Source organism: Sitophilus oryzae, unplaced genomic scaffold (genome assembly GCF_002938485.1).
Source record: "Sitophilus oryzae breed Bouriz unplaced genomic scaffold, Soryzae_2.0 scaffold_1063_pilon_pilon, whole genome shotgun sequence".
Taxonomy (NCBI): domain Eukaryota; kingdom Metazoa; phylum Arthropoda; class Insecta; order Coleoptera; family Curculionidae; genus Sitophilus; species Sitophilus oryzae.
In genome coordinates this window covers 1,476,161-1,503,461 of record NW_022145686.1, presented here as the reverse complement: position 1 = coordinate 1,503,461, position 27,301 = coordinate 1,476,161, and the positions used below count along the sequence as shown (strand labels likewise).

At 30.6% G+C, this 27,301-nt stretch overlaps 1 protein-coding gene and 1 non-coding gene across 4 annotated transcripts in view; both read left to right on the top strand.

Moving 5' to 3' along the window:
* Positions 1-21,981, top strand: part of LOC115878820 (F-box/LRR-repeat protein 12) — a 47,081-nt gene extending 25,100 nt beyond the window's left edge. For all 3 annotated transcript variants that reach the window (XM_030895445.1, XM_030895437.1, XM_030895429.1), the window contains exons 2-8: positions 3,184-3,407; positions 7,145-7,556; positions 9,199-9,304; positions 9,356-9,564; positions 9,677-9,837; positions 14,536-14,739; positions 21,495-21,981. In XM_030895445.1, coding sequence (XP_030751305.1) covers positions 3,256-3,407; positions 7,145-7,556; positions 9,199-9,304; positions 9,356-9,564; positions 9,677-9,837; positions 14,536-14,739; positions 21,495-21,630 — 1,380 coding nt within the window. In that variant the 5' untranslated portion in view covers positions 3,184-3,255 and the 3' untranslated portion in view covers positions 21,631-21,981. The remainder of the gene's footprint in view (positions 1-3,183; positions 3,408-7,144; positions 7,557-9,198; positions 9,305-9,355; positions 9,565-9,676; positions 9,838-14,535; positions 14,740-21,494) is intronic.
* On the top strand, positions 5,217-5,288 carry Trnaq-uug. Its single transcript has one exon. It is a non-coding gene; the product is annotated as a tRNA-Gln (tRNA).
* Positions 21,982-27,301: the final 5,320 nt, after the last annotated feature.

Sequence of the window (27,301 nt, the reverse complement as noted above, 5' to 3'; positions counted from 1 at the left end):
TGCAGGTATTATTTAAATTTGTTATTAATCACTCTAGTTTTTCATTTTTTTCAGTAATAAAGTGATGTAATACTTTGCCTGTATTGATAAGTAATGATTAATTAGTATTATAATTAATGGGTCTTTTGTCGTATCCACTCTATTCTTTTATGGTCTCTCATGGTTATTCCCAGCATATATTTATTCCATTGTGCGACCTGCAGTTTCCTTATGATGTCCTTTTTAAGTGTCCAGGTTTTGCATGCATAGTTCATCACTGGTACACTGGTACATTGATCGAATGTTTTCTTCTTTAAATATACTGGCATTCTTGATTTGAATATGATTGAGTTTCTTCCATTCTCCCAAGTACTTCTTGCCAACCTAATTCTTCTGTTGATTTTTGGTAGCAGAGATCCCGAGCTGTGTATTGGTTGTCCCCTAAGGTTTTCCCAAATATATATACAGGGTGGCGCACCTCATTTGCCTCTGTTGATTATACGAAAACGGAAAGATGTAGAAACAAAATATTTTATGAGTATATGTGGGACGGCAATGCGCATAATTTAAAATTATTTTGATATGTACAGGGTGTATCAGAACTAAAATCTATACCAAAGTTATATTTTTTCTTATGAAACACCCGGTATTATATTTCATTTTTGTATTCTTGGACATAAAATAATGTATTTATTATAAGGGTTTAATATGTTTAAAAGCTTTGGCTTTTGAGATATTTAAAGATATTTAAATATGCATGCTATAATAAAAAAGTTTGTTAACACCTTGTACATTACTTTTCAGAATTAATTTTTGTACTGACCCTCAAGCCAGAGAAGATTGCTTCCTTAAATGTATACAGGGGTATCAAAAAGTGCTGGTCTATTTTAAATATTTATTTTACCTAAAAACTTCCTTATTTCAAATGCAACACTATGTATTTTTTTAAATAAGTCGAAGCAAATTTAAATGCTCTTTCAAACTATGTTATCAAACTATGTTGTTTCCTATACCTATCTGGCTCAGATTTTGAATAAAAAGCGATTTTTCAATAAAATTGTAATCAAGATGGCTGGTGTCGCCATGGCAATTTTCTAGTGACACTTAGTAGCTATTTTCAAAATCGACATTAGTTTATGGACTTTATTTAAATTTATAACAATATTTACCTACAATAATGTTAATAAGTAAGTATTTATTATTTTATCAAGAAAAATTAAGCAGTATCTGCTGGGGGAAGGAATAGATATGTCTCAAGGGTTTATGCTCAAAGATAGATAGATTGGGATATAGTTAGATAATAGAAATTTTCTTGACAAGCGTTCCTTTGAAAAACTACTTTTCCTATTCCGCAGAGCTGATAGTGTGATATATGAAAAACCTATTAGGCAGAAACCTGTCTTTCTAAGTGAAGAAAATGAATTTGCCTTAATTGATTCTTTTATAGATAATCCAATATATCTACAAGTCATTTTACTTGTTTGTGTTTCTTGATAAAATAATAAATACTTACTTATTAGTAGGTAAATTAAATAAAAGAAAACTGTTATAAATTTAAATAAAGGTCATAAACTAATGTCGATTATGAAAATAGGTACTAACTGTCACTAGCAAATTGCCATGGCGACACCGGCCATCTTGATTGCCATTTTATTGAAAAATCGCTTTTTATTCAAAATCTGAGCCAGATAGGAAACCGTAATATAGTTTGAAAGAGCATTTAAATCTGCTTCGACTTATTTAAAAATATGCCTAGTGTTGCATTTGAAATAAGGAAGTTTTTATGCAAAATAAATATTTAAAATAGACCAGCAATTTTTGATACCCCTGTATACATTTAAAGAAGAAATCAATTTTTTTTGTAAAGTTTAATTCTCTAGCTTCAAAGTCAGCACAAGAATTAAATCTGAAAAGTAATGTACAGGGTGTTGACAAACTTTTTTTATTATAGCATGCATATTTAAATATCTTTAAATATCTCAAAACCTAAATCATTTAAACATATTAAACCTTTATAATAAATGCCTTATTTTATGCCCAAGAATCCAAAAAAGAAATAAGAAAAAATATAACTTTGGTATGGATCATAGTTCTGACACACCCTGTACATTTGAAAATAATTTTATATTATGCACATTGCCTCTCTACATATACCCATAAAATATTTTGTTTCTACATCTTTCCGTTTTCGTATAATCAACCGAGGCGAATGAGGTGCGCCACCCTGTATATATTAATTCTACTATTTCCAATGCTGTGTTATTTATGAGAATGTCTTTTCTGTCCACTAGTTCGTTGTACATTACTTTAGTTTTTGCGAAGTTTATTTTGAGACCCAGTTTATTGCTGGCTGTATTTAGTTTGTTAATTTTCTCGTTAATTTGTTCGTTAATATCATCGTAACAACAGATATTTTAGAAACGCCTAGGTTTACTACTTATTTCACTGAGATTTATAAAAAAAGTCCTTTGCCTCGGTTATAGATACCGCCACGATTTGGGAACAGTTCGAAAGGAAAAGAAATTGAACGAGACAAAAGGAAACGCCAAAAAAAATCTCCCCACCCCCTTCTCCGCAATTTTACGAATGGTTTTGAGGCTTTTTTAAGAAACGAGAGTAGGTCGAGACAAGCCGAAATAGGTAAAGATAACCGGAGATAAGCCGAAATGCGACAAAGTTAGGCGACGAAACGAGACCTTGACCGGTTTCGTTCTATTCTCCGAATAGTGTAGAGCGTTTTTATAATTCCGTGTTTCGTTCTTTCTGCTTTTTTTTTGTATATAGGGCTTATTATGAATTATCTTAGGTACGGTGTGTAAATTTCTAAATTTAATATGTCATTTGTTAATTTTAGGAGTATTCGTATTAAAGTGTTCTTGTTTTCTTGTTCTATTATTTGTTGTATGTTCTCTTTGTAGTTGTTGTTTTGGGTATTAGCACTAATATCTTTTATCAACACAGTCGATGTGTAAAATCCACAAGCGAATAAACTAGAAAATTTCGTTGAATCTAAATTTATGTTTAAAAAATTTGTCCCCTAGAAAATTCAAAATATATAATATCATCAAAAGCGATAATATGTAATGTATGTATGATTGTAATTATTTTAATCCCTAAAATATAAAAGTAAAATAGGTCTTGTTAATATGAAACAATTTTCTTCCTCTATAATATTTTACTTTATAATGGTTTTATTTTTTTCAGACTATCGAAAAGCTTCCAGACAAAGTGCTTCTCCATATCTTCAGCTACCTTTCCCATAAAGAAATATGTCGAATGGCAAGAGTATGCAAACGTTGGAGGCTCATCGCCTATGACACCAAATTATGGAAGAATGTATCTCTGAGACCAGAAATATCAGGATTGCACGTTGGATCCTTGGAATCACTTTTGGCCCTGATCAGTATAAGATTTGGACCATCATTAAGGTACTGCAACTTTTTTAACTTATAAAAATAAAATTATTAATTTTTCTTTGTTAGTTTTGCCTGATTTAATTTTCCAGTCATTTATGAAAGTCTTCTTAGATCTACACTATTTTCTATTTTTTTCGCCGACCGTTCAAAATAAGGTAATCTATTCTAAGAATTCATATATTAAAACTCTCCATATACAAAATCATATACAAAAACGCTCCATAGTTTAAAACTTATATTTTCTCCAATATTCTGACTTTACATATATTTTGTATACAACTTTTTTACCTTAAAACCTTGTTTACACTATTGTGACTATTTACATACCTATATAAATAACTACGAAATGAACAAAATTCTTACAGCTTTAGTGTATCTTAATAAATCATACTTCCTTGCCTTTAGCTGAGTATTTTTTTCTAATTTCGAAAGTAGAGAAAAAAAAGTAAAAAGAAAATTGTTTTGCTTGTCGTAAAGGGGGGAACTACGAAAAATCGAAAGTAGAGAAAAAAAAGTAAAAAGAAAATTGTTTTACTTGTCGTAAAGGGAGGGAACCAACCATTTTTCGAAATTAGAAAAAATACACAGCTAAAGGCAAGAAAGTATTATTTATTAATATAAATAACCATATACAACTTAACAAGTATAGCTAGAGACGTGAGAAATATAAAATAACACGGCGATCGGTGCTAGCCTCAAGTCTCTTCCTATATTTGTTCAACTGTACCTAGGTCCAATAATTTTTAAGTAATCTGCTTAACGAGGGACAACACTTACTTTTATTTTTGTTAGATGGATAAAGAAATAAAATAATTAGAAGACTTATATGCATTATCAATTTAAAGATTAAAATTATGTAAATATTTTTCTGCACATTTATAACTACAATGTTATAACCAGTGTTAATAAACAAATTAAGATGACAAAAAATCTTAATATAGAGGTTCCATGGTGTAATGGTTAGCACTCTGGACTTCTCGGTGGAACCTGCAATTTTTTGTTCTCATCAACTTTAACTATTCCTTTGGTTTTCTATGTCATATAGTATTACGAACATTAGAAACGTATTTGTTATTAATAATTAATATAAGTCTACTTGGAGCTTTTGATTATTTTTAAACTTTAAACGCTCTCTACACTATGCCCGAATGTTTCATGAAATATTTCTGGAAATATTTCGCGAATCATTTCTCCACAGAATATATTGCTGTGATTTCTCGGAATACTTTTAGAAGTAAACTCAATGATTTTCTTTGGGTTGTTGCGGCGATGTTGCGGGGAATCTTGGCTTGTCGGCCGCAAACTCCGAAGCATATCGAAATCGACCGAGACAAATCGTCATTGTTTCATATTTATTGTTATTTTAATTGTTTCGGGAAATGTTTTGAGAGACGTTTCGATCAGTTTTGACAACATTTTAATAACACGCGTCTATATTCTTCGTACTACTTCGCGAAGTAATCAATGTCAAACTTGGATCTTTACTTTAAGATTTATTTTTGAATCAATAATTTAAAATCATACTTTAGCTAATTACGAGGCTAATTATATTTTATGGCATATGTGTTAGACAGACACATAAATAATAAATTCAGAGATAATTTTTTTAATGATTATTTATGAAAATAATGATAAATAATTAATTCACAACACTATCAATTTAAACCAAAATATGTAATTTATGTGCATATAGATCTGATATAATAATTTAAAATATGTATGCTTTAAAAATAAATAAAATTATATTTAGTATATAGATTAGCAGAACGTACACAAGACTTATTTATGTTACAAAAATATCTGCAATTTTATTAATATAGAGGTTCCATGGTGTAATGGTTAGCACTCTGGACTTTGAATCCAGCGATTCGAGTTCAAATCTCGGTGGAACCTAATATTTTTTGTCACTAAAACTTCCTACTCTCTATAGAGAGAATAATATAGATCCATATATCTCCATAGATATTAAGCTCACCCAATCAGGCGTTTTAAAAATATTATTTATTTTTATTAAACATATCTTTCCGTTTTCCTCATTTTTTTTAGTAGTTCTAATATAATGGATCTCTTAAAATATCTTCATAAAGCTACTAAAAACATTTTTTTTGGTTTCATAATGATACCTACATTTTTTGGTATACCGGGTCGGCATCTCTGGCAAATTTTGTGAGAAAATGGCCTCAAGGGCTTATGCTCAAAGAGATCCAAATAGGAATCTTCCTGATAAGCGTTCCTTTGAAAAAATACTTAGGTATCCTATTTCGCAGAGCTGGTAGTGTGGTTTATAAAAACCTTTTAGGCAGAAACTTGTCGTTGGAAGTGAAGAAAATGAATTTGCTGTAATTGAAGAAAGAACTACTTCTTCGTTTTTCCTAATAGAATAATAAATGCATATTTAATAAGTATTATTTATTAAGTTTATTAGTAAATTAAATAAAAGTAAACTGCTAGAAACTTAAATAAATTCCATAAACTAATTTCGATTTTGAAAATAGGTACTAACTGTCATTAAAATCTTTCTATGACGACACCCTCTTGGTTGCCATTTTATTGAAAAAATACTCTTTATTCAAAATCTGAGCTAAATAGGTATAGGAAACCTAATACACTTTGAAAAAGCATTTGAAATAACGAAGTTTTTATGTAAAATAAATATTTAAAATAGGACATCAATTTTTGATACCCCTGTATACATTAAACGAAGCAATAAAATTTTTCAGTAAAGTTTATTACTCTGGCTTAAAAATCAGCACAAGAATTAATTCTGAAAAGCAATGTACAGGGTGGTTAAATCCCTTTGTCAGATACTACACATTTAAACACTCTCTACATTTCGGCGAAGCATTTTTCGAAATACTTTCAGAAGTAAACTCAATGCTTTTTTATTGGAATTGTCTCCAAAAACCTTTCGACAAAATCTTTATAACACACGTAACCTATGCATATTATAAACGCGTGCTCAAATATTAATCTTGTGAAATATATATCAACATAAAACGAGATGTAATTAACGAAATATCATTATAACAACAGATATTTTAGAAACGTCTAATTTTACGTATTTCACTGACATTTGTGAAAAAAGCCCTTTGCCTCGGGTACAGATACCGACACGTTGTAAAAACATTAAAAAATGAAACGAATTTGAACGAGAACGAGACAAGAGGAAACGCCAAAAAAACCAACACCCTTCTCCGCAATTTCACGAGTAGTTTCGAGGCGCTTTTAAGAAACGAAAGTAGGTCAAGACAAATCGAAATAAGCCAAGACAACTGGATATTAGCCGAAACGCGACAAAGTTACGCTAACCTTGACCTGCTTCGAACTATTCTCCGAATAGTGTAGAGGGTGTATTATATTTGAGATAGCTAAAAACATTTGTGTGGCCGGCCGTAGATCCAGCGGTAGCGTGTCGATCTGCGGAGAGGAAGGTACTGGGTTCGATCCCCAGCCAGTACGGTCGCTTTATTTATTTAAATAAAAATATTTATTTATCTAAATAGTGCGACCAACGAGCCGCCACCTCAAGGAAGGCAATGGCAAACCACCTTGAGTATATTTACCTTGTACATTGTACAACCTCTCAAATAGTGCCGTTCGCATTCGGCGATAAACTGTCGGTCCCGTGTACTTGTGAAACACTGATGACACACATCACAAGTACATGCGAGAGGTAGCCGACGCGCTATATAGAGTATGGCACTGTAAGAAGAAGAAAAACATTTGTAAAAAAGTATTTTTGGTTTCAGATATATTGAACTTCCCATCGAACTTATTACCCACACTGTCCTGCACGAATTAGCTAATAAATGCCCCAATCTAACACACATGTTGCTGGATTTCTCGACAGCTATGCAACTACACGATTTCAGCGAACTTCAAGCCTTCCCCACCAAACTAAAGTATTTGTGTATTTGTTTGTCGGAGGTCATCTTTATGGAAGGTTTTATGAGGAAAATCTACAATTTTATTAACGGCTTGGAAATCCTACATTTAATAGGAACGTATGAGAAAGTTGAAGAGGAGGAAGAAGAAATTTATGAAGTTATTAATGTACACAGGCTGAAAAGCGCCACCCCGAATTTGAGGGTGATTAATTTGTATGGAATTAATTTTGTGGATGACAGTCATATCGACGCCTTCAGTTCTAACTGTATTCAGGTATGGAAGCAATAGACTTAAGCCTCATTCAGAACCTCGAAATTAGTGAAATCAATTAGTGGTTTCAATTACACTTTATACTTTTAACGCTTCATTCAGAACCTCGCAATTAGTGGTTTTAAATACACTTTATATTTTTAGTTTACGATCATTCACAATGTTTAAAACACACGATTAAAACGTATCCTAGCAACAGCTTGCGTTAGCCAGTTGTATCCCTAGAGAAAGCCTAATATTTATCTTATAAAACAATCAACTTTTGATTTCTCTTGACGCAAGATAATCAAAGGCCAAAATGACATTTCTGACAAATTTTGAAGTATAGTTAGTGGAAAAGTTAAAAGTTTGATAACTTTCTCTACCAATTGAAAATGTCTATTAATTTTGGCGTTCTGAATGCTTACATTGAAATTAAAGGAGCAAATTGCTACGCTAATTGAAACCACCAATTTATTCCACTAATTGCGAGGTTCGGAATGAAGCTTATGAGTTTAAGATCATTCACAATGTCTAAAAAAAATACAATTAAAATTAATAGAATATCCTAGCAAAGCTTGCGGCAGTCAGTTTTATCCATAGAAAAGCCTAATAATTAACTTATAAAACAAAAAACTCTTTTTATTTCTAACCACAAAATTACATTACTCGCAATCAATCATATAACAACATACCAAATCTCGTTTTTTTTATCGGAAAAAATAAAAAAGTTATAGGGGTGAGCCACTTTTGAGACGCACCCGGTATAAATTTTTATAATTTTACTTTAAAGACAGGCAAAAATATAAAATCAAAAAAATATTTGATTTACATTGGGTATACAGGAAGGAAAACGAAAAGATGTAGAAATAACATTTTTAGGGATATATGAGGGGAGGCAATGTGCATAATTTAAAATTGTTTTAAAATATACCGGGTGTTTCAGAACTAAGATTCATACCTCTCTTGGGCCTAAAAAATCAACCATTTATTATAAGGGTTAAATATGTTTAAAAACTTAGGTTTTTGTTGTTTTGTTATGAATAGATACGATTGTCAACACCATTTACATTACTTTTCAGAATTATTTCTTGTGCTGAGTTTAGAGATAGAGAAAGAAACTTTACTGAAAAATTTGATTGCTTCCTTAAATGCATACAGGGGTACCAAAAATTGCTGATCTATTTAAATGCTCTTTCAAACTATATTAGGGTTTCCTATACCTATCTGGCTCAGACATAGATTTTTAATAGACAAAAGCGATTTTTTTTAATAAAATGACAATCTAGATGGCAATATTTCAATAAAACTGTAATCAAGATGGCTGGTGTCGCCATGGCAATTTTCTAGTGACATTTAGTAGCTATTTCCAAAATTGATATAGTTTATGGAGTTTATTTAATTTTATAACTGTTTACATAAAACATAAAAACATATAACAGTTTACAAAAAAAAAAGTTACAGGGGCGAACCATTTTTGAAAAACACCCGGTATTGTAGATCTTGATCTAGGTTTTAGTAAATATAGGAATAGATAACTCTCTCATTACAAATCTCATTACAACTTAATCACATTACAAATCTCATGATTTATTATATTTTCATAGTTTAATTGCAATTATTAAACTCCAACAGAACTTATTCAGTAAGGATCTCTTCATTACAGTTAGAATGCTTAGCAGTAAATTATTGCAACAAAGTAACCGGAAGCACATTGAAAATATTGTTTCAAAGAAGTAGAAGACTAAAATGCTTGCTGATGAACGGAACCAGTAAGCTATACTAAAACAAAACATTTTCTAAAGGTTTTTACGATTGTAAAGATTTGCAGAGCGACTATCTGATGCAAGTGGAGTGGGAAAAGTGCTCCCTTCAGGAATTTGACATAACAGCGACAGATCTATCCACGGAATGTCTACAGGATATGCTGACCAGATTGCCAGGTTTGAGGTTTCTTAGTGCTGGTCAAATCAACGGCTTCAACGATTCAGTGTTGAAAACTTGGATGGATGCGGGTAATCCGAGGAATTTGGTATGAAAATAGTTGGTTGAAAATTATGCACATACTTTAACAACATTACATTTTTCACTGACAAACTTATACTATTTTGCTCTTAAGGCTTATTTTCCTATTTTAATTTTAGGTGTCTTTGGATTTAGACAGTTCAGATAACCTATCAGAAGATGCCATTTATAAATTCCTATGTAAATACGGTCATCAACTTTGGGGTCTGGGATTATCTGGAATGACTCACATCACTGATTCCTTGTGGCAATCAATATTGCCGATCTTAGCTAATGCAAAGTAAATATTAGTACTGTATTGTTAAATTACTATAGCAAAAAGTACATAGTATATTTAGAAGTTTGTAAAATAAAACACTAATAATGGGCCATGGTGCCCGGTGGCGTAGAGGTACAGGCTCTTATCTACGAATCTCAAGGTTGTAGGTTCGAATCCAACACCCGGCATTTCATCAGCCGACTATCTTTATTAAAATAAAAATAGTTTGGGTACCTAGGTCGTCTCAGCCTTAAAATGAGTACTTGGGATTCACAATCCTTTTGTTTCTTCAATTTTTTTTTTTTGTTTTGGGTACCTTAACAGCAACAAAACTATTTAATTATTATTTACTATAATTTCAAGTCCGACTCTTGTTTCTTAAATTATTTGATCTGATTATATTCATCGCAACAATATTGATCAGCGCTAATTAACATTGAATAAGGAAAATCGAGCCAATTGGAACAGTCAAATAAATAATATCCAGGTCAGAAATTTAAAGATATTATTTTTAACTTTTTTTATTGTGAATTTGAAATCTCAGTGTGCGATCTAATAATATGCATAAAATTAATCGTAGTTATTATAAATAAATCAACTTCTACACACTAGTTTCTAATGTTCCACATGTTCGAAAGGATTACCACCCTCCCTATTGCACACATTTATTTTTAGTTCAATTTTATTTATAGCTCTTTGAACTTTTTTCTAATACTTCCGAATGCATTTTGTACTCTTTATTGTAAAAGTTGAGATGAATTGATTTCACTTTTACAAATGACATCAAGTAATGTAGCCACTTGACGATAGGTCCAGAAACCTCGCTGGACATTATACTCTCTACCATTTCCAATCCATCTTCTGGGAAAATGATTTGATAGTTTAAAATTAGTTTAAATTCGTATTGCCACACTGCATAACTCATATCAAAAATATATTCAACAGCTCAATCATATCTGGTAAATTTCCTTGTGCATGGAAATCAGCTAATATTCTCCCTATATCTAAGGTATTGACGCCCGGTTCTTTTGGTGATTTGCGACCTATCAGTATATTACCGGCTATATCGAAATTATTCGAAAACATAATTTATAAACAAATTTTAGAGTTTTTGGAGGCTAACAATATTCTTCCAATGGTCCAATCTGGATTTCGTGTTAAACATGAAGCATCTACAGCTTTGCTTAAGATTGTAGATGATCTTTCTCGCGCCATGGATGGTCTCTAAGTGTACAAATGTTAGTTCTCTTGGATCAGAGTAAGGCATTCGATTCGGTTAAGTTTCAATTGCTTTTAGCTAAGCTTCGATTCATCGGATGTGATACTGCTGCATTGTCTTGGTTTGAAGATTATCTAAATGATAGGACACAACGAGTAAAGCTGAATAGTTTAGAATTATCCAACTTTAGCGTGACAACGAATGGAGTGCCCCAGGGTAGCATCTTGGGCCCACTCTTATTTTTATTATACACATTTGATTTGCCATCAGCGATTCATAAGTGTCAAATGCATATGTACGCTGACGATGTACAGATATATCTGGAAACTGCCATTGAAGATGCTGGGGACTCTGTTACTATTTTGAACCGCGATTTGGCTGCTTACGAAACATGGTGTAGTAACCATGGACTAATAATAAATTCTAATAAAACTCATGCACTTTGTGTAGGTAATGCGAGGAGTAGAAACTTTATTGTTTCCAATTTTGATTTATCTATTGGTGGTACTCTGATCCAATGGGTCGATGTTGCCAAGAACCTGGGAGTTTACCTAGACAGCGGCCTGACTGAACATCACTGTAATAAAGTATACAAACAAGCTATGTTTAAATTGAAGGGCATGTATAATCTGAAATTTTTGTTGGATGAAGCGACAAAACTTCACCTAATAAAGGCGCTGATATATCCACATTGGGACTATTGCAGTCAGATTTATTGCACTTTATTGACAAACTACAACCAAGCAAAAATACAGAGAGTACAAAATGCATCGGTGAGATTTGTTTGTGATCTACAATATAGAGAGCACGTAACTCCTCACCTAATTAAATTGAATGAGCCTAGACTCTCTTTACGTTTTCAATACCTTTATATTATGTTATTATATAAAGTCTGTACATACAAAGTTCCTCCATATTTATACAATGTACTTATAAAAAGATCAGAAATCCATAGTAGAGATATTAGATTAAATACTTTTACAGTCCCGCGGCATTTAGTGCAAAATTTAAATGTAGTTTTTCCTATAAGGCACCTTTATTGTTAAATCCAATTCTAGATATACTAGATTCACCATTTTCAAGATTTAAATTTGAGATAAAAAATCGTTTGTTTGCTAATTAAAAATAATACATTATTGTCTACTAATTAAATTAATTTAAAATCGTTTTAATGATCAGCTGTTTAAAAAAAAATATATTCTTTATTGTAATTATTCTTTTGCATTTTTTTTATAATTCGAATTCTAAGTGCAGAATCATTTACTTTTATTTTATGGTGGAGTGGAAGAGTGGCTAACGCCAAACTCCTACCAATTATTGTGTAATATTGTATATTTGCAATATTACTCTTTATACAATAAAAATCATTATTTATTTATTTATTTATTAAATAAATTGTGTTCAAATGTCAAAACAAAAAAAAATTAAGTGTGGCATATCATTGTACTCAGGAGACCGAGTTCTTTTAAAATCTGAAATAAAAAATGCAGGTCCGTATTTAAAAAAATTAAGTAGGCCTCTGTATCTCACAAATTATCACCTAATTTAAAAATCTAAAAATACTATCCGATAGCCCTAATGAGAATGTGCAATTAGTTTTTTGATTTTCTAAAAACTAATGACAGGAAAAAATAAAATTGATTTTCAAAAAAATCAGTTTTTTCCAAAAAACTCAGCAATCCTTGAAATTTTTAAAACTTTTTTGATGGCATCTCGGTGAACATCCCAAGGCGCAACTTTGCCCCAATTTAGCCATCTTCGTATCTATTACGGTTACCGAGATACCAATGCTCGTACCTCGAATTTGTAGCACCCTGTATACGGGAGCTATTATTATTATTATTATAATGGGCCAACTGGCATGACAGTTTTATGAAAAGTTTCGTTGGAAAAATCGGATAATTTTAATTTTTTTTAATAATTTTTAATATATTTTTATCAACACTGTTGGTGTAAATGTGCCGGGGGTGCCGGTGCCGGACCCCCCTCCTCCCGAGGTACTGCTGGGTACTCCCAGAGAAATCTTCAATTTTGACTGAATTATAACTCTTGGCTAAATATTATTTTTATTTGCTTGTGAAGTAGTAAAAATTTCTTTTTCCATTTTTGTTTACTTAATATTATTTTTGTTTGTTCAAAAAATGTGTGTGAGTTTTTATTTTTTTACAAAATTTGTAGGTGTTTAAGTAATCCACAGAAATACGGATTGATAATCAATAAGTTTATAAAATTTATTGATAGAGAAATTCATGTAAACGTTTTATTCAAAAAATGTATTTATTTTTAATGATAATATTCTCCATTTTTTTTTAAACAAGATTTCTAGAAAGTGTGGTGCAGAATTTTGAACACCCTGTATAATTTAAGATTCCGATATTTAGAGCACAGTAAGTATACAGACCATCTAAAGTAAATACTTAATATAGTTTTGATTTCAGGACAGTTCTTGTATTTTTAATAAAATTTTTTAAGTAAGCTGAAAAATATATATTTTTTATTTATTTATTAATATCTCTAAAACTATTGAAATATATTTACTCATATCTTAAAATTATGTAAAGTGATCTGAAAGAAGAAAGAAGAAAGAAGGCCAAAAATGCACACAAGGTGTCAAATTAAAAAATATTATCCCGATCCACTCACACTTTTACTGTACTTTAAGTTAAATATTTTCCTGAAATACATCCAAGTACATACTTCAGGTTTGCGCTTAAACAAAATTTGCAACTTTTTTATTCTAGGAGCTACAGTACGTCTGCTGGATCTGTGTCTATGAAAGGAATGCGGACAAAAAACATTTAAATAAACAGCAATACATTTTATACGTCGATTTGACGAGTGCGTCACCGCAAATCGCTCCGCCCACTCATTCTATTGGCTACTTGCAAATTTGTCGAATTTTTATTGATGAGACGCGTCGTCTATTTTTTTACGAAAAACATCGAGAGAATATCGTTTCCCCTCTCACGGATACCCCGTAGCTACAGAACGGACAGACGTACTGTACAGATGCCCGACTCACTATTGCCGGACCCTGTATAAAAAAAATAAGTAAAGTGCTTTTTAAAAATAAAGAAAATATGTCATTAAAAACGCAGTCATGATGAAAACTATTTAAAAGTATTCGGTACTATAATTTCATTCATAACATACAATTTAAAATAATTCAAACAATATACCTATAACTTCGTGTAGATTCTACATAAAACATACTTGTAATTTTAAAATACCAGTATCATAAGCTGGTAGCTACAATTAAAAATAAAAAGTCCTGGCCTTTATGGTTGAAAATATTTTAGGCGCCATTTCCCCCTACGATACTATATTGTGTTAAATTTTCAGACATCTAACTATGATCTAACTCTATGAAATGTACTTTTTGCTTGGCGAGACGCTTTTAGCTATAGCTAAGAGTATTAAAGTTTTTTTTTATATATATAAACGATTTTATGATTGAGTCGATAATAAATGAATTCTACTAACTGTCTCTTGCTTCTTAGGATAATCGTAATGGGAACTCAAGAAAGGCTTGGAGTAAATATCTTAGCAGATCAGTTAATGGACAGTATAGCTAAAAATTGCAGTAATCTGGAAAGGTTGGAATTAAGATGGGATCCAGACAATTTGAGATTTTCCGACAAGAGTCAAAAAGCTATAGACACTTTGAGAGTAAAGTGTCTTAAATTAAAATGTTTAGCATTGAGGTAAATATAAAACAATGGATTTTCAATTCTATCCCAGCGCATTCGCCATTTAAAGAAGACAAAATTTCAATAGAATGGTATTTAATAAACTAGTTGAAGCTTAGTTGAAGCCTGGCGCATCCGCCACAAAATGCGACATCAGGAAAAAACAATACTTTTTACTTTTTTTTATAATTAAACGAAAAACACAAAAAATCCGGCGTCGACAGTTTTTAGAGGAGCCACTTAGCTATCTTTTAGTAAAAAAAGCAACTCTCTAGAGCAAGTCGTTACTTCAGTAGAGACGACACAGAGAAACATTAGCATTTTATATTATGTAGATTATCTTCACCATATAAAATACAATTCCATTTAATCATTCAGAAATGACTGTAAGTTGATAGTGGTTTGTACTATTTGGGATATTATATACAAGTTATTTCTAAAGAAATTATTTTTTTTAATAATTGCATATTTAATTTTTATTCCGACTCTAAAGATACCTACCATAATTTGCTGATTTTTTTATTCAGTTAATGTTAATGACCTCCAGTAGAACACTGTAAATAAATAACTTTTTCGAATTTGGCAAAAAGGACGATAAAATAACTGCCAAGGACGATCAAATAATTTATATGAAGATTATTTAAATATATTCTGTATCTATAAAGAATATAGGTAACAAAAAAAAAGAAAAAAATAAAACCAGTAATTGGCAAAACTTTGAGTTTTATAGCGCAATTCTCATGGCTAACAAAATGATAAAATCTTATAAATGACCGCTCTAAAATTACTTGGTTTTTAATATAATTTATTTTTATTAAAATAATATAGCAATTGCAGACTACTATGTACCTACCATATAAATAGGAGTAATACTAATATTTATAATTTATATAATAGGTACTTATGATTGACACGAAGAATTTTTATGAAAATCACTAAGATTATAGGTTTATACCGAAATATATTAGGCTAGTCGCAGTCGGTAAAGTGCGTCTGCTGGATCTGTGTCTACGAAAGGAATGTGGACAAAAAACATTTAAATAAACAGCAATATATTTTATACGCCGACTTGACGAGTGCGTCACCGCAAATCGTTCCGCCCACTCATTTTATTGGCTACTTGCAAATTTCTCGAATTTTTATTGATGGGACGCGTCGTCTAATTTTTTACGAAAAACATCGAGAGAATATCGTTTCCCCTCTCACGGATACCCCGTAGCTACAGAAGGGACAGACGTACTGTAACTACGTTGTCCGAATCACCTAAAGATCACTTAAGCAAAAAAGGTTACAAGATAACGTTTATTCGACGTCGCATAAGCTTTTACTTTGTTGTAGTACTAGTTCAACGTCGGCACAACGTTACAACAACGTTTACATTTATTTTAATACCCAAGGGAACCTAACTATTTTTTGTAACTAATCCAACGTTGTGTTTAGTAAACATGTTGTCGCAAGTCGTGAAAATGCGACTTGGGCGTTGAAGTGCGATGTGTTCATTTTTAAATTAAACCAACAGATACAAAAAGAAAAAATAGCGACGGACAATGTTTCATAAATACATATAAACTCATCATATAAATAATTAAACAAACTAAGACTGACATGATTGTTTTTTGAATAAAAAGTTACTTGAAAATATTTAACCGATTTAACTTTTGACGTTTTTTATTAGTTTAATTTATCCCTAGACGCCCGATCTTCAACAAACTCAATATTGCTTTGAATAGATAAAATGCAGTTGCACATAACAAAATAAAATCTATTTAATTTCATGAAAAATAGTAGATACACACTTATTTTAATTTAGGAGCTTTTCTGAAAAAATGAAATTAGTATATACTCACTTAGGATAAAGAATAGTTATTTTCCCCTCTACCAAGTGATCTTATTGCATAAATATACATAAGTAATTCTTGTAGACACTCTGCTGAGTCACATCAAGTTTTTTAAGTTTAATTTGCACGTACACACATTTAGGTACAATATCTCTCACTCTTTGGGCATGTATTTATATTAGCCTCTTAAAATGTTTTTAATATTCTTTTCAAAAATAAAATATGCTATTCCCTGTAAGATAATTTGATTCCAAAAATAAAATATGCTATTTCCTGTGAGCCAAAATCACATATGTTTGTATTTTCTCCCCATTAGAGAATAAACATAGTTCTCATTTATCTTTATGATTATGTGTTAAGCAGTTCTAGGGTATATCAAAATCGACATTTACTCTGAAATTTTCAGTTCTTAAAGATCAACATCGACTACAAAAATACTAGAAAAATCATATTGACAAATAGGTAAAAAATCGTGAAATGACTTAATAAGTTTTTAACAAAAGTTCCAATGAGACCCTCGGTATTTTTTACTTTGTTGGATAGAAAATAACAATCTGAATATAATCACATATATGTCAACTTTTAACATCTCCGCATATGATTTATTTGAAAATATAACATGTAGTGTGTGTAAATCAAACCAAATTACTCATAAAAAATGCTTTTTCCAAACATACTAATGAGTCATTCTTGTTCCATTTGAAAAAAATTGAGATATGATTAAAAATACGATTTATGCATCTTTTAACCGACCAGTACAAGACACTAAAAACATTAAACGATTAAAACTATTTTTTCAAGGCTCCTTGATTAAAAATTACAGTTTTTAACACAGCCGTGGCACTTTCAGATTGAAATTTAAAATACGATTTTTGTTTTTAAGCGAAAATATCAAAAGTTGACCTATGATATATGTCATTCTATTCAGAAAGTCATTTTCTAACGATTAAAGTAGAAATATACACAGGGTGCCATTTAAAAATCAAAAGTTGTAGTCATTTTCGGTGAAACAATTGAATACGTCAATCATTCCTAATTTATGTCATATACTAACATTCCAAATCTCGTTTTTTATCTAAAAAAATAAAAAAAGTCGTAGGGGTGAGCCACTTTTTAGACGCACCCGGTATAGTATTTTTTAAATGACAATTTGATTACAAATTATAAAAGTTTTAACTACTACATTTAGAAAAAAACAATTGTAAAAAATATATTTAACTTACAGTATATTAACAATGATATTGCTGAAATTTGCAGTACTACCTGCATATTTGTAAAAAAAAACTGATAGTGGGGTATGTTAGCTTAAAATTATGCCAAAATATTTCACATCTGGCAACCAACGCACCCTTTTGTATTTAGATAGTACATGGATAGACAAGTCTAATAATCTCGGTACACAAATTTTTCTGGCCCTCTAGCGGTCTTGATGATGTAATCAAAATGGCCGCCAAAATGTTTAGACACGTTTCTATATTTCCCGCTATAAGTCAGTTTCACTTTTCGATATTAACAAAAATTGTTAGTGATTATGAAAGAGGAGGAAAAGCGCTTTTTAATGGTATATTTCACAAAATTATTTACGTTTATAATAACAAAAATATTTGTTACATAAAAAAAATGTTTTTTAATTTAATTTTTTCGTCAGATTTTTACTAAATAACTTGAAATTCGCTATATGTAGCTAAAAATGTGTTTATACTTTTTTCTTCGCAAAAAAATACCTTTACAACGGTATATATATCTTCTATTTTATCATAAACAGTTGCTAAAAATCTGCCAAAACAATGTAGCGTTGCACAACTAGTCGTTAGGGCAGCAATGTAATTTATAGATTTCGAGAAGTAATACAGCGGTTTTGTACCTGCCAAAAAGCAAAAAATTTAATAACTAATTTTAGGTGAATAAGTAAATAAGGTATAGCTTTTTTCGGAAGACGAAACTTTGATTTCCGTTTTAAAATCGCAAACACGAAGCACACTCAAGGTATAACTGTAAAGTAGCTTTCAAACATACAGATATATAGTTACAGAAGTCATATCCAGAGTAGAGGATTTGCATTACCCGCACTTATGATTACCGATCACTATCCGAGCACTGTCCACTGTCCTTCACATACACAAAGTTTTGTATAGCGTATTCCCATTTTAACACATTTACAAGATGTACATCGCTTGCGGCAAGTACAGGAGGTAAGTTCTACATAGTGTTTTGAAACTCCTGGAATTGTTATCCACACAGGTCGGTATGATCCTTCCGAAGTTAGTATCCATTCCCACTCGGTTGGTGAATGTATCGTGTATTGTGCAACGAGACTGTTGCTCCAAATTGTGGCTTGGAATGTAGCTCGTTTGATATGTTGTTTGATATGTTTCACCTTCACCTTTTATAACGTTATTATTGTGTTCATGAAGCTGATCGTCAGATATTGCAGAAAAAGTTGTAGCAGTTTTGCTGCTCATAAAGTTACCACGAAGAAATTGAGCATGTACATTTGGAATTGAATTTGCATGTAATTCTGCAGTAGCTATTACTATGATATCCATCATATGACGTACCATTGATGGCGTTGCAATTTCGTCATTAAGAAGTGGAAGCAACGACGCATTACACCTTATTTTTTTAATACCAGGTTCATTCTGTGCATGAAAAGCAGCAAACGATATTGTAGACACGTGCTCTTATGTACATACTTGTTGTATGTATGCTCGTAGGCACATACTTGTATGTCTGCAATATACACTCTCTGCAGGACAGAGTTAAGCCAATGACTTAAAACTTTCCTAGGGGTGAATGCAGGATCGTGGTCCGTGTACTGTGGATTGACAGTAAGCAAAGATGGGTCACTTGTTACTTTACCAGTTGCAGGAAGAGTAGTGTAATATTCAGGTAGACCATTGACAATTTGTTTGTTCCACTGCTGGATACGAATGCTGTCATCGTCAATCTCTATAGTTGCTTCACTGTGAGGATGCTGAATAATAGTAACACTTGAACCATGGAACAGTTAACGGTTAAAGTAGAAGAAGACTGGTTGTGATCAATGTTATCTATTGCTAATGTTACAAACACAGTGGGACACGACTTAGAAGGGTACACCATTTTTCGTATATTTTTAGAAATACATTAAAAATGACAGCAATTACTTACAGTCATTAGGTCGCTGTATTACTTTTCAGGATCTATATAAATTGTGTTTTTACCATAACGACTATAGTCTGTCCAACGAGAAGATCCTTGACAGTAATAGATGTGTCTGTCATTTTAATTTCAAAGTAGTTTATTTTATTTTACAAAGAAATAAGTTGGTACAACTGGAACGCATAGCAGGAAATTAATATATTTAAAATTTGACTGACAAGTGATTGTTTCAAAATATTGTGAAAAAAACTGTATAAAACTGAAAAAAATGTAATCGAGTTATTTTATTTAATAAAAAACGGTATGTGTTAATACAAAACAAACAAGAACAAGACACCAGATACCAAAAAAATATAAAAAAAGAACTATTTCTTACTTTCAAGCTTTATGAAACTTCCCGCATTCATGATTATATTTATCAATATAACTTATGTACAAATACATATTTGTAATATTCCACAGGAATAAATAAAACAACATAAATAAAACAAACTATTTTATTAATAATAGCACTTACCAAATTTTATACCTTAAAAGTTGATTAATTAACTTTAATCTTAATTTTTTTAAACCAGTATCTTTTGACATTATTTTTCTGCAGTACTAAAATCCATTATTTACCTATCATGTGATGTCGATATTTTACAGCTACTCCATAGTATGGTCCTCCTACCATATTCGAGATGCACTTATCTACGACGAGATGGTATACGAACTTTATTGTTGGAACTTTATTGGTGAATAAGACTTTCTGCCTGGGCAGCGAGTATTAAGCATAAACTGTGCTCTGAGACTACAGTTAATTTTCACTCGATTTTTCCTCAATTTGACTTCAAAAGACACAAAACACATCTTCCAAAACGCAGGGTATTTGACAAAAGTTGACACAAAATTATAACCGATAATTTGGCAAGACTTTGACAAGCGTCAAAAATCTAAAGGCGAGTTCATACGCATCGGCGTCCGTTTGCCGTTCATCGTTCCGTCAAACCGATAAAATTGAAATACGATGTGTCATTTTTGAAATAAACCAATAAAACTGGTTAAAACAACAAGAGACGAGGCATGACGGATTTATATTTAAATTCATCCATAGTTAACTTAAAAATTATTAGAAACTTTTTTAAGTAAAATAAATAGATTGGTATGGGACGTCATCTGCTTTTCTTCTGTCATTGTCTGTCGAAATCTTACCTGAGAAAAAAAACAGAGTATAGATGTGTAACGCTACAATATTTTGGCAAATTGTCAAAAACCATTTGTGACAAAATAGAAGTCATATATACCGCTAGAAAGGTAATTCTCTGACGAACAATATGACACGTTTTTAGCTAAATGTAACTGATTTCAAGTTATTTAGCAAAATACGATGAAAAAAATTAAAATAAAAAAAAAATAAAAAATAAAATTTCAAATATTTTTGGCTTTGTGAACCTAAAGTATAAAACCAAATACACCGTTGGGAAGCATGTTTTCTTCTAATTCATAATCACCAAAGACATATGTTAATAACGGAAAGGAAAATTGAGTTATAACGGGAAATCTAGAAGCGTGTGTCAAAATTTTGGCGGCAATTTTGACTACGTCATCAAAACCGCTAGAGGGCCAGAAAAATTTGTGTCCCGAGCTTTTTAGACTCATCTACCTATGTGCTATCTGAATCCAAAAGGGCGCATTGGTTGCCAGATGTAAAACTTTTTTCAGCCCTCTCACCCCACTATGATAATAGGGTTTTTTTTTCGAAATAATGGGTCTTTGATACGACTATTAAAATTTTATGTTTCTTTCTAGTGATGGAAGATATTATGAAATTGTCAAGGCAAATTTTGAAAGAGCAGATCGCATGACAGTGGTTAGGGCGTTAACAAATTGCAGAGTCTCAAACTACTATCTACTTTCCAACTATAAGGATCTGGTATTCAACTAAATCTACAGAAAAAAAATGGAAACCATGGTACTTTCTATCAGACCTTGTATTTGTCAAGAATAAATATCCTTTAAATGAGTGCAATACAAATTGTTTATATAAATAAATTATATTTCCAAGAAAAAATTAGATATTTTGTATAAAGTATAGTAATAGCCAGCCAATGCTGACTAAATTACGATTTTCATATGTACAACCAAGTTTTATATACAATTTGTTTATTTATATGTAAATACTAACAATTATTGATGTAACTAATAATTATTTTAAAGTATACTTCCATATTGACTTTGAAAAAACAAATATATACATCATAAATAAATATGTCTAGCTATGTAACAACAAAAGAAATAGTGTTAAAAAGTTTTGCTCTGTTTCACAAATTTCATAATACAAATAAGAAAGCCAAATGTTTTGGGTGTCCCATTTTCGTGTGTTTTACAGGGTTTTTCGTTTATGAGTAGACAAAAACAAAGATGCTACACACAAAGGGTATAGCCAAATTAATAGAGGAAATCTGCCTCCGAGGCTTTTACTCGCACTCAGGGGATCGATTTGGTGTTGAATCAAAATAATTCACCTAAATTTTCAGCTCTTTAACTCAAACGGTTTTCGAGATTTTGAAAAAAACCTGTTATCTCAATTTTATTTTTATTTTTAAGATTCAAAATTAATTAATGATGTTTTTTTCTAATTCTTAGAAGTCTAAGACATGGAAAAATAATATGATCATGATTCTTAAACGAAAAGTCGATTTTTAGCGGAGAAAAGAAAATTAAAATCTTCATTTTTTTAACCTTTGTGAAATATGTTACTCATTAAAAATTGTCAGAAAATGTCATTTATACTCCGCCACACTCTGGAATTTTTTACAATTTTTTGAAGTGGTACTCATTTTTTTTCTAAAATCTTGTTTTATCTAACTTATATTTTTGTTTAGTTTAAAAAAGTGAATAGAAAATATTTTTTCACTAGTAATACCACTAGAGGTCAAATTATTTCCGGAAATTTTTTCGAGCTCATGAATATTTTGAAAATTTTCCGAGTCGAAGACGAGGGATAATTTTCTAAAAATATTCATGAGCGAGAAAAAATGTCCGGATTTAATTTGACCTCGTGTGGTATTCGGTAAGAAAATTCCATACCAAATTGTGTTTGAAAATCAAATAATTAAAATGTATTTTTCGATTTTTGGTCGAATTGATTATTTAGTTACTATGACATGACAAGTAAGTGGTACCCATTGCCTGGAAACTTATATGGTAAAATTTTGATAAAATAATTTAGTACACACTAAAAACACGGTAAGTCGCTAGTGGTAGGAAAAATAATTTTTAGAGGTTACTAGTTTATTTTGGTTGCCTGTGATATGCATATACAGGGTGTTTCCTAATTAATCTAAAAAATAAAAAATCGTTAGAAAACGAATTAAGGCGGGCTCTTAATAAGTATATTTATTTTTTTCTCGACAACCGTTTGATGAACAAGAAAAACTCAAAAGATCAATTTTGTTGAAAAACGATGGCCAGTCAAGAAAAAAATATATTTTCTTTAAAAAAGCAGTGATGTACGGTGTACCATTTATGTTAAGCAAAAAATTCGTTTTTTTTTTAATTTTTAACACCCTGTAGATCAGAAAGAAAGTACTTTAGACCTAATGGTTATATAAAAATTGTATTAAGAACACATGAGAAATCACACCATAATTTTTTTAGACTAATTCGATAACACCCTGTATATTGTCAACTTTACTATAACTGCTGATAAATCAAAAAATACCTTTTCAGCGAAAAAAGCCATAAAAAAGCCTGATTTTCGCAGGAAAAATTTTGATTTTTATTGAATTTGGGCCTGCGTCTGCAAATACTGGTTTGTTTTTTTAATTTTCTATCTATCTAAATTTTAAATATCATAGTCAGAAATAGTTTTATTATTTATTAACTGTAAAAATGGTGTTTTCTTGTTGTGTTGCATCTTGCAAAGAAACTAACAAAACTGCAAAAATGCACGTGTTTCCAAAAGACGATAAGGTATGTATCTTAGATAAAAGAAAAATATATGGTATGTATTTGTTGTTTGATTTTTTTTTCGTTCGCTTTAAAATCTATAAATCTCGGTCTATTCATTAGACAGCCAGTCGACTTACGATCATTTACATGAAACTCTGTAAAATAAATAAAAAAAAATAAATTGTAAAATATATATATTCTTATGTTTTATTATTATTATATATTTTATTAAAGTTATTCTGATATACTAATATATGAGTGTAACTTTAATATATCCGTTGAATTCAAATATAAACATAAAAAACATTTACAGCAGAAAAGGCGAAGGCGCTGGGTTAAACGTAGTCCCTACTAAAAACACGGAGGGGCGCTTTGACCCAAAATTTTACTATTAAGTTTCATATCTATCTTAATAGTAGATTATTTTCTTTTATCTATGATGATACCCAAACACCCAAACTTAAAAACTATTTCAGTTTTGAAGCTGTCAAGCGGCACGGCTTAAAAAAAATATTTCGCTTCGGTCATGAAAGCAAAGAAAATATTCGCCAGGAGATTAAGCGAATACTAGGAAATCGAAGTCAAGCGTATGGAAGCAGTTTACATATACATACATTACATATGTATCAAAATCATCATGTAAACAAATAAAAACCAGACTCTCAAAAAGATATTCTGTCATTATAAACGTCAAAAAATTTCCAGTATAATTCGCTGTTGGGTGCCCACACGGAAAAAAATTTCACTAAAATTTATCCGTTCCATGGTGATTTGTCAGAAAAACACGTTTTGATTGGTTAAAAATTACAGGTGTGGAATTTTCATTAAAAATACATCCTTGCCAGAAATAAACATAAAGATTATTATAAAAAAAATGAGTACAAGAAGATTTTAGAAAAAATGGGTTTTTATTTTTTTCATATTGTTCATGTCCACCACTTCAAAAAATTCTAAAAAATAGAGTGTAAAGGAGTATAAAAGATATTTTCTGAAGATTTTTAGTGAGTTTCTTTAATTTATTTGTCCTGTTATGAGATTTCCGAGGATCTTTCTGAAAATATAATTATTCTAAGTATACTTATTTTCATAAACAAGGTAAAAAATCTATTGTTTAACTTTAAACATAGGCGGCCGGTCTAAAATATGTAATCAGAACAATTGAATAAGGTATTCGACGTCAAATTTTGGTTATTGGTTATTCCATTCTAGTTTCTGTGTGTGAAATTTTTGCACAAGTGCATCAAAAGTTCGTTCATCAATAACTCTGATTAACGCGTGTTAACTAAAAGGTGTACTAGTTTATTCTCAGTGCAGTTCATTAAGATAACACGATGGAAAGCAAAATTATCTCTTGTTACTTAAATAAAATAAAATAATAATACTCTTAAACTAGGCTGATTTATGTTAAAAAGTTAAATAATGCAATTTTTTCTTATTTGTGAAAATAAAACAGGCAAATAAAACTTAAAAAAATATACAGTTTGGCGCACCTCATTCGCCTAGGTTGATTTATACGAAAACGGAAAGATGCAGAAACAAAATATTTTATGGGTATATGTGGGGAGTCAATGTGCACAATTTAAAATTATTTTGAAATATACAGGGTGTCTCAGAACTAAGATCCATACCAAAGTTATATTTTTTCTTATGGAACAACCGGTATTTTATTTAATTTTTGGATTCTTGGGCCCAAAAAAAGGTATTTATTATAAGGGTTAAATATGTTTAAAATCTTTGGTTTTTGAGATATTTAAAGATATTTAAATATGCATGCTACAAAAGAATTGATTTTAACACCCTGTACGTTACTTTTCAGAGTTAATTCTTGTGCTGAGTTTAAAGGTAAAGAAATAAACTTTACTGAAAAATGTTATTGCTTCCTTAAATTTATACAGGGGTACCAAAGTTTGGTGATTTATTTTACACAAAAACTTTGTTATTTCAAATGCAACTCCTTGTATTTTTTTAAATAAATCGAAGCAGATTAAAATGCTCTTTCAAACTATATTAGGGTTTCCTATACCTATCTATCTCAGATTTTGAATATAAAGCGATTTTTAAATAAAATGGCAATCAAGATGGCTGGTATCGCCATGGCAATTTTCTAGTGACAGTTAGTAAATATTTTCAAAATCAAAATTAGTTTGTATTTAAATTTATACCCGTTTATTTTTATTTAATTTACCTACAATAGTTTAATAAATAATATTTATTAATATGTATTTTTATTATTCTAGCAAGAAAAACGAAGAAGTAGTTCTTTGTTTTATTTTACGATAACTTGTAGATATACGGATTTTCTATAAAAGAGCCAATTACGGCAAATTCAATTTCTTCACTTCCAACGACAGGTTTCTGCCTAATAGATTTTTTTTATAAACTACACTACCAACTCTGCGAAATAGGAAATAGGACAAGTAGTTTTTCAAAGAAACACTTACCAGGAAGATTCCTATTTGGAGATATTTGGGCATAAGCTCTTGAGGCTAAGAAATAATTTTCCTCACAAAATAAAATCACTAGTAAGATAATATGTTACTAGTGATTTTATATAGCTACTAACTGTCACTAGAAAATTGCCATGGCGATACCAGCCACCTTGATTGCCATTTTATTTAAAATCGCTTTTTATTCAAAATCTGAGATATATAGGTATAGGAAACCCTAATATAGTTTGAAAGAGCATTTGAATCTGCTTTGATTTGTTTAAAAAAATACAAGGTGTTGTATTTGAAATAACAAAGTTTATATGTAAAATAAATCTTTAAAATAGATCACCAATTTTTGGTACCCCTGTATAAATTTAATGAAGCAATAACATTTTTCAGTAAAATTTATTTCTTTACCTTTAAACTCAGGACAAGAATTAATTCTGAAAAGTACAGGGGTGTTAATAATCAATTCTTTTGTAGCATGCATGTTTAAATATTTTTAAATATCTCAAAAACCAAAGATTTTAAACATATTTAACCCTTATAATAAATGCCTTTTTTTGGGCCCAAGAATCCAAAAATGAAATAAAATACCGGGTGTTCCATAAGAAAAAATATAACTTTGGTATGGATCTTAATTCTGAGACACCCTGTATATTTCTAGATAATTTTAAATTGTGCACATTGCCTCCCCACATATACCCATAAAATATTTTGTTTCTACAACTTTCCGTTTTTGTATAAACAACCGACTGTATACAGGGTGCCCCATTAAAATAAGTTTCAGTCATATTTCGAAAACGACAGTTCCGTATTTCAGGAACTAGGAAGGTCAAAACAAATATGTGTGTAGCATCTTAGTTTCATAAAAAAGTAGCACAATGATGTTTCTTGAAAACCGCATCTTTGTATCTCTACTCATAAACGAGAAACCGTATAAAACAAAAAAATGTGACACCCTGTTCACTTTTAACACATTCAAAATACAGTGTAATTATTAATATTTAAAATATTGGCACCTAACATGTACAATAACTAAAATTTTATGTATCACTAGCCATGATTTTTTGACACTCATTAATAGAGTACTGAAAACTATAATGTCATGGTCAAATAAATTTTTAAGCACTATACAAAAGAAAAAAACAGGATTCAATGCAGAGTTTTAATTTAATCAGATTAGATAAATATACAGCCTTACAATTCAATCCATCCATAAAAGTATAATGA